At 39.3% G+C, this 15,642-nt stretch overlaps 1 protein-coding gene across 3 annotated transcripts; it reads left to right on the top strand.

The window, feature by feature from the left end:
- akap8l (A kinase (PRKA) anchor protein 8-like) lies at nt 1-14,009 on the top strand. 3 transcript variants are annotated; one of them, XM_022674441.2, is made up of 13 exons: nt 1-102; nt 1,629-1,667; nt 1,884-2,094; nt 5,202-5,712; nt 7,758-7,869; nt 8,435-8,484; nt 8,732-8,765; nt 9,694-9,838; nt 9,962-10,103; nt 10,927-11,032; nt 11,141-11,268; nt 11,823-11,918; nt 13,041-14,009. In XM_022674441.2, the coding sequence occupies exons 1-13, from the start codon at nt 78-80 to the stop codon at nt 13,392-13,394; spliced, it is 1,953 nt and encodes a 650-aa protein (XP_022530162.2). In that variant the 5' UTR covers nt 1-77; the 3' UTR covers nt 13,395-14,009. The 3 variants fall into 3 exon arrangements, with proteins under 3 accessions (XP_022530162.2, XP_022530163.2, XP_022530161.2); XM_022674442.2 differs by having other exon boundaries at nt 7,755-7,869; nt 9,694-9,811; XM_022674440.2 differs by having other exon boundaries at nt 7,755-7,869.
- Nucleotides 14,010-15,642: the final 1,633 nt, after the last annotated feature.

Here is a 15,642-nt window from a genome sequence, read left to right as displayed (position 1 = left end):
TGCTCCGGGTATATCCTCCGCGGGGGCTCTGAGGGAGCTGCGCTGCACTGCGAGCCGAGCTAAACTAACTACTGAACATGGACAACCGCGGCTACGGATCCGGTACTTTACTCTTTATTTATCCATTTAAAACATAATTTCAGCCTTTAAAATACAAGTATCGCTCAGATTTAGCGTTTATACGGGTTTAAAATGTGTAATTATATGTATATTAGCTGTATAATTGTGGGATTTAGGAAGCTGATCTGAGGGGGTTTTCTGTGGCGATCAATGTTAGCCTAGCTAGCTAGCTTTTTAATTCTCCGGTCCACCTTAAATGTAGTTATCCCTCTGCAGGGTATGAACGGAAGCTAAGCAATTTTTAAGGTGGAACGGAGAGTTACAACACCCTAATCGTCATGGTTGACCCAAAATCCTATATTTTTGACAAAACTGACTAAATTTTTGTGCTTTTACGTTAAGATGTACACGTATTTAATCGTTTATTTAAACTAAACGACGGAAACAAAGCTGAGGAAGGCCTCAACAACACTGGCCACATTAGTTATAGGCTTTTATTGTGTTAGTGCTATTCTATAATTTAGACTGAGTTAACGTTAAGGGTTAAAACGCGTTTATAATGATATTAATTTTAATTTATGATCGGATTAGTCCTCTATTTTAAGACAGATGTAGGTTAGTTCAGCTAAAATGGTGTCAGATCCACAGTAAGATGGCGGATCCGGCATTTATTCTTTTGTTCTGTGTAAAGAGAAGTGAGATTTGTTTTAATTAAATGTACTATAGAGAATAAAATACTACATTATATTACTATTTATAGAATTAAGTAAGTTTGTAAGAGATCTAACTGTTCCTCTGTGATAAATACAGTGGAGAGCTTGTTAAATATGAAGATAATGAATTCTGTGTTGCACTAGAATGGAAACAATTTTCGTGGTGTAACTTAATAAGAATTAGATTTATAAACAAATCTAACACTAGTAAAAAAAATTACAAATGCATTAAATTGGTAAATAAAACGAGTGAGTGCATTGTTTCAGATCAAGTCTTCAGTCATTCTGCTTCTTTCACAAAAAACAATAGAAACAACTAGAAACAAACCTCATTTAACGTTTAGAAAGTTTTGGTTGAAGATACAGAAAAAAGTTAGCAATATCTGTAAAGCTTGTGTAAGTTTTTAAAGTAAGAGAATAGTAAAATCTGACCATTTTATTGTGTTATAAATACTATTGTAAATGTGATTTTTTTAATACGCATTTTTGTGTGATTTAACACATGTATTTCCAGGTCCATTGTATAGTATATAATTGGAGCTCTTTAAATGCAAAACATTAAGTGAACATTGAATGTGACTGGGTTGCATACGTCTACTGTGGTTTTAATATTAAAATATAAAAATATTAGTATGAAGTCTGGCTCAAGTGTAGTTATCATTTTATGATTAATTATGTTATTGTAAAGGAAATGCACCTTTTTAAGCATTTAATTGGTGTTTGAAGAACACAAACCCAACTGCACACTTCATTATAGTGTAATTAATCATGGCTCTGTTTAAGGTTGTCTATGGTTGGCTCTTATCAATAAATAAGCATAGAACTTGTATATAACAAGTACTTTCTTTGTAATAGGTTTCTCTGGCTGGGGTGGTGGAGGATCCTCCAACAGGGGTAAGCTTAAGAAATTAATCAATTAATTAAATTGATTAGATCGAAGTCTGTCACAGTCATGCATGATTACAATGCTTTGATGGCTGTCTGGCATCTGATTTTTTATGATAAATGCTGTAAAAGAGCTGGAATAATAATAGCAACTTTTCCAAAGTAGATCCTTTTTTTTAGGATCTTAAAATTGCAAGCGCTTTACACACCTTCTTCTTTTCTCAGGTTCCAGCAACTATGACATGTACGGCTACAAGGACTCCCTGTCCGGAGGTGGCTTCGGAGGTGGAGGGTATGGTGGGCGAGATCAGATGAAGAGGGGTTCTCTTCTTTCCACCGGGACAAATGCAGATGCTGTAATTGCAAAAATCAACCAGCGACTTGACATGCTCACCCAGCTGGAGGGAGGCATGAAAGGAGGGGGTCGCAACGACCGGTAAGACGAACACATCTTTTGCATTCGTTTTGCTAGCAGATTTTTTTTTGCCCTGAAGAGTGTTCACACTGTGTAGACCTTGCCAGTTGCAGTTTTAGGTGTGTTTTTGCTGCTGTTAACTTTTGTGAACTTGCTTTACAAAAGCTATACCAACTATATTGGTATAGTTGACCTAGAGTTTTGGTCATTCTTGAGGAGGCATTTCCAAAGATCCTTAGTATCCATGACCGTAGGTGGCTTTGTGACTTTTACATCTTTGGTCCCCAAGCGATTAGCAATGCAAATGCTTACCTAGGTTTTCTTTTGACTGTTAGGCAGCCCTATTGTCTTTTCTGATGTCCCATTCAGATTGTCACACAAGACTCTTAAAGAAGTTGAATGGCTCTCGACACCTTTGTTAGTATGGCTAGCACCTTTTGTGTGAGCACCCCTTAGCTTCTTGTTTAAAATCACTTCCAATCACTCTTGTTGAGGTAACTTAAAGCTCACCTTCCGCGAAATTCCGATTTTTCTTGTTTTTTTGTGGAATACAGTAGGTCTCTCCGAGTTGAATGTGTACACCTGCACATTAAACTGTTTTGCAGCCCCCATTGTCTGCAGGAGCTAAGCAAAGAAATCCCCCCTCCCCCCCCTCCGAAAAACGGGTGAATTTTGAATTATCTTTCTGCCTACGTAGGCAGAAACTCACAGACCAGCCCACCTTGGCTCGAGAAACTCCCAGAGGCGGAGCTGAAGCGACGCAACATCACCGCTCATCAGTTAGGAGGTGGGAGGCAGTGAGCGGCAGAGCGGTGGAGGGGCGTCGCAGTGCTCCTAGCCAATCAGAGGAGAGATATTTGCATGCTGTTTGCATGTATGAATATTCATGAGCAAAGCTGGAATCCGGTCATTTTGGACACACCCCTAAAACAGTCCATTAAAAAAGAGCTATACAGAGACACCTGAGCACTTTTTTTTTTTTACAAAAACGGCTCACATGTCATTCATTCATACTAGAGACCACAACTAGACATTTTAAAATGAAAGAAAAAACGACGGAAGGTGAGCTTTAAGGTCAGAATAGGTTTTCCACTGCATGACTGAATGGTTCTGAGTATGGAAAGTTAATGCTTTGGTGGCTTTTCTACAAGACAAAGTTTGGCTCTGGTTTTCTCAGTAAGTTTAGCTTGGGACAATAAAACTGTTCAGTGTGGAAGGAGGGGCTTAAAAACTGCAACGTTTTCAAGGTACTTAGGCTAAAACGTGTTGAAAGCTTTGTGGCTCAAGTTGAATGGTATTGTAAGCTTTACACTGCCTATTTGCTTTTTCAACCATGCTCAGAATCCATCAGTAGAATCAGATTTGTAGCAAGATTTGTAGCGAGACTGGAGGACACTGCCTGCACTGCTAATGTGGCATTAGCGATGATGTAGTGGATTGGTTTAGCCAGAGCAGAACAGCACAGTCTTAGTAACCATTTGCCCATGCGGTGTAGAAATATGCTATATTTTTTTTGCTCTCTAGGTTTTATTCAGAACATGTTTATCCAATGTTCTTGACCCAGGTCAAATTCTTGTTGAAGCTACAAGCTATAAATTGTGCAGAGGTTTGTCACAAGTGTATCAGTCTACTTTTGTTATGAGTCTCTTGAACACAGGCAAAAAAGAAAGCTGCCACAAAGAATAGAACAGTACCCTACAAGTTTTCTGTCATTGCATGTTATCAAAGCATGTTTCATTGTCCCAGCTTTAGCAGACAGGTGTGGTCGCCTTGGAGAACACCACTTTAGATATGAGTGCAAGGATATCAACTGTTAGAATGTCATTTTGCTAAGTTATACACCATCATATATGATCTACTCTTTTCTTATTATAACACTGTCACTCTGAAGTCCTCAACATGTGGCTTGTCTCCTCTTTGGCTGCGGTTTGCAAAGTACACCCACTGTCTGCCAAAGGATGTTCTAAAAATGATACCTCTAGTCCTCGTTTCCAGAAACCTCTGACTCAAACTCTCTCTCTGAAGATGCTGTTTATTTCTTGTCCAATAGCAAAGGGTTCCCACAGTTGCATGCCATTCCAATGCATTTCCATTAACTGACTCACAAGGCCTGGTACAGTGTTGTCCAATTTTCAACCATGATGTCTGTTCTTTACCCAATATGCCCTTGATAATCTGTTATGTTTGGTACAAAAAATTGGGACTTGGCACTTGTTTCCCATGTTTGCAAGGGTTAAGTCCTTTACAAACAGCATTACAGCTGTATTCCCAATTGCAGATGCTTGGTCTACCTGTATCTCAAATTTGCAAGTACTCAAGCTTTCAATCTTTTCAATCTTCTTTAAAATACTTGCTACAGCTGTGTTCTAAAGTTTGCATGGTCTTTGGCTTGGTGCAACTGTTTTAAGGACATGATCCTGTCCCAATATATTGGTGTACTTGTATCCTGAATTTGCAAGGGCTCATATCTTCCCATCAAGCTTGATCTAGTCCATCCCAAATTGGCAAGTCTTAAACCCTTTCTATCTTAGACCAGATTTTCAAGAACACAAACCCTTCCCAACAAACTGGTTTCTTCCATAGCCCTAATTTGGAAATGTACAAGTCTTCCCAATAAGTTTGGCACAGGCAAAGCCAGATCCACAATTTGCAAGAGGTCAAGTCTTTCCAGCAAAGTATGCACATCTGTTTCCCAAATTTTTAAAGGTATGATCTCTTCCTAACCCACTTTGCCAGGACACATCCCAAATTTGTGAGGGTCAGTTGGGATTGCACGGCCAGAAGGTATTCAAGTACCCTTACCTTTTCCATGTTTCACCTGCTCTGATCCTGTAAAACCCTGTCCAAAGATTGATTTAGGTAATTGCTTGATTGAATGTTAAACCCACCTGGTAAAACAATCATCCGATCCAAAGAAAGGTTAACTTGGATTCCTTTGGAAGTCATTCTTATTTAACCATTTACATTGTAATTTTACTTTTGTAACCTTTTATCTGTAGAGTGACATCAAATGAGAGAGTGAGAGTAAATGAATGAAGGGGGGAAAATGAGAGACTGAAATAGAAAAAAAAGGAAAATACGAGGTGCCACTGCTTCATCTGTTGCTTGCTCTGCGCCTCCCTCTGCAGGTTTGACCAGTACGAGTCTTTCGACTCGCGCTCCTCCGCCCTTGGCCCCCGCGATCTCTACAGATCCGGTAACTATGGTTATGGGGACTCCCGGGGCGACATGATGGCCCCGCGTGGAGGCATGGGCTTCGGGGGGATGGGCGGAGCAGGAGGTGGCGGTGGCTTTGACAGCTCTGCCTCCTACGGATCCGCCAAAATGCGGCAGGCACGAGACGCCTTCTCAGGCTCCGGCTGGGGGGCGGGACAAAGGTCCCCGCGCAGAGGTGGAGCGCCAGGGGGGCGCGGCTTTGGCCGTAGGCAAGAGCACTCAATGGGGGGTGGAGGTGGGCGGAGCGGGGGGCAAGGCCACTCCCCCTCAGGACGAGGCAAGCTGCCGTCGCTCCTGACCTCCCGCATGTACCCCGACAGCGGGTACCAGCCTCAGCATGGCTCCCAGGACTATCCTGTCCGGCACTTTGGAGGGGGCCCAAGGGCCAACCGACAACGCACCCACAAGAGACCCCTCAACCGAGTAAGTACCTCCAGCAAAGCACTGGACTTTAACCATCAAAACCCCCAGACCCCCTTACCTCCTACTCCAGACTGCCAAGCCTGAGAAGTGGAGATATTTGTGGAAATGATCTTCTACTCCACCTGCCAATTCCCAATGTCTGCTAGGTCACGTCTGCAGTATTCCTAAAACTCTTATAGTTTGAATTGGCTCCCACCACTATAGTAAGACATGTAGAGAAATTTGGGCCACAACCTACTTTAGCCACCAAAGCAGACTGTCCTCTTTATTGGCAACTCTAATTTCTCTTCTTTTTAATTTTGTTTGCCCTCCTTTGTTTTCCCCAGTTTAGACGAATTGTCATCCTACAGGATGCTCTCAAACCTTCAGAGTGGTTTATTTGAAAGTATTAATGGCAGTATTCCCGAATTCCAGTACATTACTGATATTCCAAACTATGAATAATACTAGCCTAGTTGTAATGGATTTAAGTTAAGATCGTGTCGGGCATAGTTAACAACCCTGTTGAAGGTTTGTGTGTGAAGGTAAGTGGATGACGTTTCACCACATTATGTTTTCTGTTGTATGTCTAAATGTTGTTGACTGTATGCTTTTAACGTTCAACCCCTTTCACACTCAGTTTAATGTAACAAATGTGGTAAAGGTGGATAAAGACTAAAATCAAATGACTGGTCCAAATGTTTGTGGAAACCCTTTCTAATCCCTTTGTCAAAAACTTGAAATAGCCTCATTGCGTTAATTTGACGGGTTGGTCACAAACATTTGGACATGGCTTCGTGTAAGTGCAGTCCTCTGTAGGACTTTCCTGAGAACTCCCCTTTTCAGTTGGGCTTAGTAGCCTAAAAGATCTCACTTTCTTAAGTGTCAGTACTGTGATTAGTTTATGTATGGTCCCCCTTAAAACATGCTATGTGTGTAGCGTGACAGTCTATGGCCCAATCCCATTTCTCTTTTGTACCCCTGCCCCCTTTTTTTTGTTTGTTTTAGGAGTGTAACCCTTCCCCTTAGAACAGATCTTCCTTCTTAAAATTGGGACATCGCTTCAATACAGATATAGCTAAAGTTAACTAGGTGAATTATTTAGGGTTTATCGTATGTTTTCAGAAAGGAGAGTGGTGGTGCAGCGATTTAATTATAACTGTCCAGTTCTTAATTCCTATGTAATGGGGAACTAAGATTATTTTCCCATTCCACCTTAAATGCTGCTGCCTTTAATCTGTTGTACCATTTAAGGTGGATCGTGAAAAGTTAGCTAGCTAGCTAGCTATCGAGGAAAATACTTGTATTTGTTGGTTTCCTTGGTTGCATGTGCCCAACTTTCCAGTGACCCCTTTAGCCCTCTGAGGAGTCCTCGTGTGCAAAATCTGTAGGGCCAGGTAGCCCTAGAACTTCCACTAACCTACCCCCCCAGCCTTAAGAATCTGGACATCCTAAACCTAGAAGTACATGGGTGGAACAGAGGGGGTACGGTCAAGTTTTGGAATGAGATTGGGCCAAACACTGAGCCAGCTGAGCAACTTTTTTGGCTGTACATTCACATTTACGCATTTGCCGTATATGCAATGCATTTTATTAGAGGTTTCCACCCCTAGAGGGCCACTCTCTCTGTAGTGGTGTTAGCACTGCCCCCTAGTTTTTTTTTTTTTTAGTGCGCTGCACTTCTCGATTGTGCTGCATTAATGCTCGCGGATGGACCGAACCTCGATAATCTCCCAGGATTTTAGACAGCTCTTCAGAAAGTCTTATGTCCCCATTTTCTCTGAATTTCCACTGTACGTTAAGCCCCCTCTCATCTTATACTTGTTTACTTTCACAAATTAAAGGGTGTTTTGTGTTCATGCTGTTTTCCTGTCGCATGGTTCCTGTCTGTCTGTTAGTCTTTTGTTGAACTGTGCTCACATTGTCTGACTGTACTAAAGTATCACTGCGTCTGGGTCTAGGTGTGGTGTTGGTGGTCGGAGATGTTTTGAGATTAAATGTATGTGGACATGGTTGCTATGGTGACCTTGTGCGTTAACGTACGTGTGGATGTGTTGCTGTAGCAGCAGGTGAAACCTCAGCGCGATGGACAGAAGAAGAGGAAACAGACCCTGACGGCATCTGATGAGCCCGAGTCTAAAATGGGCAAGACTGAAACCACCGGCGAGGACAAGACCGGTAACGTTATTTATGTATCCGGCGTTTCTTCACTGCTGTACGATGTAGGACCAGTTGCAGTGCTTAGAGCAAATTGTTCACAAACTATTAAATATAACATTTTGGCATGTGATTTTTGGTCCAGAACAACTAAAAATAATAGATTTGAAAATTTTGGCAAGTTACTTGTTAAGCGATTTTGATTTTTAATTGTTTCATTGTTATTGCATTTTATTTATTCTAATTCTTAAATGTAAATGTAGGGGACAAATCAGGCAGAAACTTGTGCTGCCCTGTTAAGGGGATAATTACCTACAAACACATTTAAAAAATAATAATAATTTAAGTGTAAATTATAAAATGTCGTTTGTCTTTATTATGTCTTTATTCATTGGAAAACCCTTTTTATGTTGTGCACCTTTTTTAAAAAGGCCAGTACTTTATTTATTGTATTTGTGGGTAAAGTTTTCTAAAGCGTCTAAGCACCTTAATTATAAATGGCCACTACAGTAGCCAGGCTCTTGGTCAGCTGTTGTATTAAAACACATTTTTAACATTTAGTATTAATATCTTTGTTTTCCAACAGAGACAGCCGAGGGGACAGAGGAGAAAAAGGAAGGCGGAGCTTCAGCTGCGGTGAGTTTACTGCCTGTACATTTATTTAGATAGATCAAACAGGGTTTTTTTTGTGTTTTTTAATATTTTAGTTTGTACGTCTTATTGTATATAAATTGTATATGCTAGTTTGTTTGATTCTTGCGTGTTGGATGCAAACGTGTCCAGTTTATTTCGAGTTGTATGTATGTCCTTTTTTTAGGGGGTAGGGAAGTAATGTTGAACATATGTAATTAATCTTAATTGGTGTGTGTGTTTTGTTTATCAGGATTCTGAAGCCGGGGCTGATGGAGCGAGTGGTGGTAAGCAGTTCCAACTTTTTAATTTGTTTTTTATTTTTCCATCTGAAACAGCAGGGCTGAACACAGCATTTCTCCTAACTGTTTTTATTTGCCATTGTATGGCAATGATTACACCCTGTTAAAGAAGAGCTCTGGTTTTATCCAATAGCCCACCTCTGTTCTCAACTAGCATTCCAAAAAACAGCACTTTAAGCAAGGCTTACAATGCAAGTGATGGGCATAGAGCTACCTCTCGTCTTAAATGTCAGGATCCTCAGAATTCCACCAATGAGTTGTAGAGCTACTTTGAGTTTGTTATTGGTGCAAAAATAGCCATTTTTTGCATGGCTAACTCTATGCCCCTATCAGTAGCATTGTGGCCTGTAGAGAGCATTGGCTAAAAGAGAACGCAGGTGGACAATTTCACAGAATGAACATTTCACTCTGGATTTCTCCTTTAAAAAACAGGGATTTTTACTTTTATATTAACATTTGAATTTAACTGTAAAAAGTGTTAAATGTTCTAAATGAACAAAAGGCATGATTTGCTTCAGTCAAAAATGACTGACATCCTCCATCCTTTGCTTACGCCCACTGGCTCTCTGGCCTGTACTGGTGGAATTGGAACTTCTGGTGTATGAACAATGCAACTGCTTTAAGTTTATATAAACAGAACATGGAATTATGTTTCAGTTGATGCACATATTAAATTTTTCCCCATTGTGCGACAATGCACTTTTTTTGTTTTTTGTTTTGTTTTTCCCCCCCAAATAAATATGTGTGAAGTACTGGCAATATACAATTAATAATGTATTGTATGACCTGGAAAATCTGCAAAATATACGTTCGATGTTTAAGATCAGTCATTTAAATGGTTTGCTTTATTAATTAATCTTTATTAATTTATCTATAATTTTTTCCCGTCATGTTGTGTCTGAATGTGCTACAGATGCTAAACCCGGCCCGTCCGATAAAGAGGAGGGCGCTCAGCCGAAGTCCAAGCAGCAGGGGAAACACACTCCGCCCTCTGCAGCCAAACTCAGGAAGAGGCGGGGCTTCTTTGAAAGGTCAGGGGTCAAAGTCTCTACACAAAGGTCAGATTTTCTGTCACTTAACCCCACCCCCCTCTTCTCCGTAAGGCAGGCTAAGAGAAATCCGTAAAATCAGTAAAGCTGTGTAATATATGGGTATACTGACGTCCCGTGATTTTTGTCCAGGCTGACCTTCGCTTGCTCCATCTGTAAGTTCCGCTCGTTCTACAGCGAGGACATGGAGGCCCACCTGGAGAGCAAGTTCCACAAAGATCACTTCAAGTTCCTCTCCAACCAGCTCTCCAAACCCACCACCGACTTCCTGCAGGTACCCAATATCACCTGTGATTCTGTGATAGTGTTGGTCGTTACTGTGATAGTGTTGATTACTGCTGTGATAGTGTTGATTATTACTGTGAAAATGCTGTTTCTCAAGATCGTAGATACAGCTGCACAATACTGGGGGAAAAAAACGACATTGCGATACTTTTGTTTGTACAAAATACAGAAATTTGCAAAATAACCAAAAGTGAATGATGCAAAATGTCAGGATATTAATAATGCAATTCATGACTCAATTATTGTATCTACCCAGTACCACTTATGTTACCCCAATCTGATGAAATCTGGTAGATATGTTAAATTTAAAGTGTTTTTCTTGTATTTTCTCTTTTTTTAAGCAACAAAAACATGTTAAAACATGGTAATATAATGTAAGAATCATTAGGTGACTATAGTAGTAATGTAACAGCGGAAACACAAAACCTATACTTGAATGATAAAACAAATAAAACAGAAAAGCAGAAAATAAAACACAAAAAAGGAAACCTACATTACAAACCTCTAACATTTTACCACAGTTATTCACTACTTAAATGCAAGTTTGTAAAAGTTTGTTTTTAGACCCGAAATAAAAGCTGAAATTGAAGTGGCTTCATTAATATTGTAATTTTTTATGTACCTTTATGCTTTAAACTGGCTAAATAATCAAATATAGGCATATATTTATATTGTGCAATAAATCAATAATGTGATTATGATGTGGGATCTACTGTTACCATATGTGCTATTCTTATAAGTGCAGGATTGACGTTATGAACAGACAGTAAATATATTAAAGATGTGTGTACTGTATTGTGTGTGTTTTACAGGAGTATCTGAATAATAAGTATAAGAAGACGGCTCAGAGAGTCTCTCAGATGGAGAATCACAGCGCTGCCATCTGCCAGGTCTACAAAGAACAGGACCAGACCAGAGGTGGGACACTTATTTATTTATTTTTTTCCTCAGGCTCATCATTTTATTCTTTTATTATCTGTTAAAATGTTATTTCAGTGTTGACTGATTGTCTTTGTGTATTTTTAGAGATCGGTATGGAGCACTTCATGAAGAAGGTGGAGGCTGCGTACTGCGCTGCCTGTGATCTCTACATCCCAATGAATTCAGTCCTCTCCAGACATCTCAAATCACCTGACCACAACTATAACCGCAAGGTACACACTCACCTGTACACCTATACCTCCACAAACTGCAAGGCTGCTTTTGCCTACGACCGGTCATTCCTTTAGGCTTGTGAGGGCTAGCGGTGGAGGTCAAAATGAGAGATATCATTCGTCTTTTGCTTATGCCCACTGGCTCTCTGGCCTGCACTAGCTGGATTACGATCTCTGATGTTTAAACAATGCAACTACATTACATCATATGAACAGAACACAGAATTGTATGTTTCCGCAATGTTTATCTTCAATTCTTTGTTACACTGCTATTCTGCGTAGTGTCAGAAGGGGATTGGGTTCCCCTGCGAACATCGCAGTATAGTCCACCATCTTCATTCTCACAGCAAAACCATCAAGCTTCATTGGCTTATTTTGTTAAGGGGCGGGACTTTACCTGTAAACAGACGCCTCGTTAAGAACATATGGCCGCTCCAATTTATACCATATACCCTAAAGTTTGTGGGCAGCTACTATAATGGCAAGTTCTCACGACATGTGATGTATAATATTTGATTTAATTGATTTTAATTTGCTTGTGTTGAATCCTGCAGGCTATGATGGAGCAGTCGAAGAGATCCTGTCTGTCTGTCGCTCGGAGCATCCTCAACCACAAGGTCATCGGCAAGAAGCTGGAGAGCTTCCTAAAGGTTGGTGCAACTTTTTGCCGTACATATTCTGATTAACAAACTCAGATTATTGAAGAGTAACACAGGGAGCTGATTAGGCTAAAGCTCTAATAGCTCTAACATCGCTTTCTGAAAGCCTAAATGTCTAGAAAGGTGTTTCACACTGGTGACAAACTGGACCATAATTTGCGATTATCAGTTTAATCTGGACGATATGGCAAAAACATATACAGTTTTATGTAAAACGTACATAATCACACACTAATAAAGCTGCTGGGCAAAATGGTAAAAATATTATCACAATTTATATTCATGTTACTCAGGATTTACGCAGATTCTGCTATTCAAACATTGTTTCATGATTAGTACAAATATTTTATATTTAGATTTTTGCTGCACATTTAATGAACAGAATATAATTACACTTACGTAATGTACAGTTGGGTCTGTGTTCTTTAAGTACTAATATTATCAATAGGTTTGTTTAAGATTATTTGATTAATATAATTTAACATTTATTGTACTGCTCTAGATTGGTCCAGACCGCAGGTAAGGGCATAAAAAAAATAAAAGATTAAATAAATCAATACGATACAATACTTGTCTATTATTGCATAGGGTAAATAACGGTGATATGTTACATACAATACGATTTTTAAAAGTGGTGGGGATATATTATTGCATAGGATTAATGTTGGCGGTATGATGGCGTACGATACAATTCTTAATAATGGTGCCGATATTACTGCATTTGGTAAATATTGGCGATATGATGGCGGACAATACTATTTTTTAAAAATGGTGCTGATATTATTGCATAGGTTAATTTTTTGACGATATGATGGCATACGATATTATTCTCAAAATGGTGCCAATATTATTGCATTGGGTAAACATTGGCGATATGATGGCGTACGATACTATTCTCAAAAATGGTGCCGATATTATTGCATAGGTTAAATTTTTGCTGATATGATGGCATACGATACTAAAACGATTCTCAAAAATGGTATTGCGATATTGCATATAGCAATATTGCGTACGATAAATCTTGATTGTATATGATTGCGTACGATGCAATATTCCAAAACTTTACTGAATAGGTAAAATAATTTTGTATTTTCTTTATTTTTCTTATCTCAGGGTGAAAACCCCTTCATCGGTAACCAGGACGACCAGGACCCAGAGGACTCCATGGTGATGGAGGTTACAGAGGGCGACGCAGCCAATGAGAGCCTGACGGAGGAGAATAAAGTAGAGGAGGAGGAGCCTGCTGCAGAGGAGGAGGAGCCTGGTGCAGAGGCAGTGGGGAACGGGGAGAACCATGAGGATGAAAATGAGGAGAAGGAGATGAAGATGGAGGAAGGAGACGGAGGAGTGGAGCTGGGTGGAGAGGAGGAGGAGGAGGAGGAAGGGGTGGAGGGCGTGGAGGTGGGGGAGGAGGAGCTTCTGGAGGGGGATGGTGATGCTGAAGCCCAGCCGGAGGGGGCGGAGTGAAGATTGTGTGCGCTGGCACGGGATTGGCTGGACTTTGGGGGCGGGGGGAGACTCTGCGAGCGAGCTTCTCTAATCTAGATTAAATATGTAATATTTCGTATTGTGAGATCGTGAACATTAACAATAAATCTGCCCTGTTTTTACGTGTTAAATCGTCCTATCTCAAGAAACTTTCACCGTAGTTACGGATTTCTTTGCATGTTTTGCCGGCGGGTGGGCGATACGGCAGAAACGTAGCGTTGCGAACATGATGATGATGATGATGATGATGATATTTTACAAAATGAAATTTTTCTGTCTGATTGGTGGAGTGCCTGTGCAAAAATTAATATAATACTTAAAATCTGTTTTCACCCTGTCACACATTGTTCAGATGTTAAATCCAAAATAAACATCTTAAAATTATCATTTTCTTCTATGTATTGACAGTCGTCACAAAAAGTAACATTGTATCTCCATTTGTTGTCGTCTTTTTTTTTTTTTTTTTTTTTTTTTTTTTTTTTTTTTTTTTTTTTTGGACAATGTGTCAGTTCTCTGTATTGTATCAGAATTTCATGATTAATGGACCAATAGAAATGCTCAAAAATGACTTGGAATTAAATCTTTTTACATCAACTTTCGCTGAAAGTAACAGTTTGTTTTCATTTCTTTATTTATTTGTTTTCTCCCTTCATGCAAAGTTGCTTTTTTTTTTTGTGGAGATGCAATGTTTCTGCATGTTAGGAAAAAAACAGTGGAATGTGTTTATTACAATATCACTCAAGATGAGACTATCATTTGTGATAGTTATAAAATGTAATATTATATCACCAGTTACATTAATCATATGTTAATTAGTATATTACTGTATTCAGTTGTTTGGATTTTTTTTTTGTTTTGTTTGGAAGGGATTTTAACACACAGTACTAGTCAAAAGTACCCTATTGTAGCAATCACACAATATACCATACCAACCATTTAGGATACCTTAGCAACCAACTTTGCTAGAACGGCAACTGCCTGGGCTCTCATAAGGAAACCATAGTGACCACTTTGCAATGCCATAGCAAACACCTGGGATACCTTTTAGATAAACCATTGCAACAACCTGTAATACCATAGCAACCATTTGGGAGACTTACGACAGCAGTCAGCTTGGACACCTAAGATTAAACATTTTTGTCAACTTGGTGACACCATAATCGCCTAGGTTACCATAGGAAAACTACAAAAAAACGCTTAGCAACACCATAGCAAACGCCTGAGATACCCTAGATCTGGGATACCTGAGTTACCAACTTTATTACAACAGCTGTCTTTGCATACCTCAGGAAAAGCATACCCACTTGGCAACACCATAGGAAACATGGGATACCATAGCAACCACTAACCTCTCAAATTCTCAGTTGTCAAAACTATGAAAGAATATACATTTTTTTCCTTGTACTGTGTGTATATAGTTAGTTCAGGGATTTAGGGAGGGCCGGTTCTGATCCATGTTCACCCTATACAACTTTTCAAAGCTTTGAATATTTATAAACTGTTACCATTCTGATTTGAATCTTCACGAGAAAATAAATGTTTGTAAGATCACAAAGTATTTCTGTGGACTTGTTACAGATCTGTGTGGAGGTAATTACAAACATTTCATTCACAATCAACCTTTTAAACCTTAAAACACAGTGGATCAACACCAGCAGATGACATGTCTCTCCAAACCATCACTGATCATCAGTCAATTTTACATTTCATTTAAAGTAAATCAAGGGATCAGAGTCTGGAGGAAGAGTGGAGAGACACACAGTCCAAACTGCTCGAGTCTAGTGTGAAGTTTCCACCAATCAGTGATGGTTTGGAGAGACATGTCATCTACTGGTGTTGATCCACTGTGTTTTATTATCAAGTCTAAAGTCAGTGCAGTTTTGTTTTCCCACAAAATCTTACAGCACTTCATATCTTACAGCTTCCCTCTGCTGAAAACAGCTTTTATGGAAATGCAGATTTTATTTTCCAGCACACTGCCCACACTGCCAGAAGTATCAATTAGTCTTATATAATATTCTAAAAAGCCATAATCATCAACTATAAAATAAATAAACACTTAAAATAGGTCACTCTGTGTTTAATGCATCTATATAATATATGAGTTTCACATTTTCAACTGAATTACTGAAATAAAGCAACTTTTCATTGATATTCTAATTATGTGGAATGCACTTATATATATATATATGTATATATATATATATATATATATATATATATATAT

This window comes from Astyanax mexicanus, chromosome 21, assembly GCF_023375975.1.
Source record: "Astyanax mexicanus isolate ESR-SI-001 chromosome 21, AstMex3_surface, whole genome shotgun sequence".
NCBI classification, from domain to species: domain Eukaryota; kingdom Metazoa; phylum Chordata; class Actinopteri; order Characiformes; family Acestrorhamphidae; genus Astyanax; species Astyanax mexicanus.
This window is presented reverse-complemented; position numbering and strand designations above follow the sequence as displayed.

Coding starts and splice junctions, on each gene's coding strand:
- akap8l (XM_022674440.2), top strand. CDS start 78: ATGGACAACCGCGGCTACGGATCCG. Junction 1,668..1,883: donor TGGAGGATCCTCCAACAGGG/GTAAGCTTAAGA, acceptor TTCTTTTCTCAG/GTTCCAGCAACTATGACATG. Junction 8,766..9,693: donor GGCTGATGGAGCGAGTGGTG/GTAAGCAGTTCC, acceptor AATGTGCTACAG/ATGCTAAACCCGGCCCGTCC.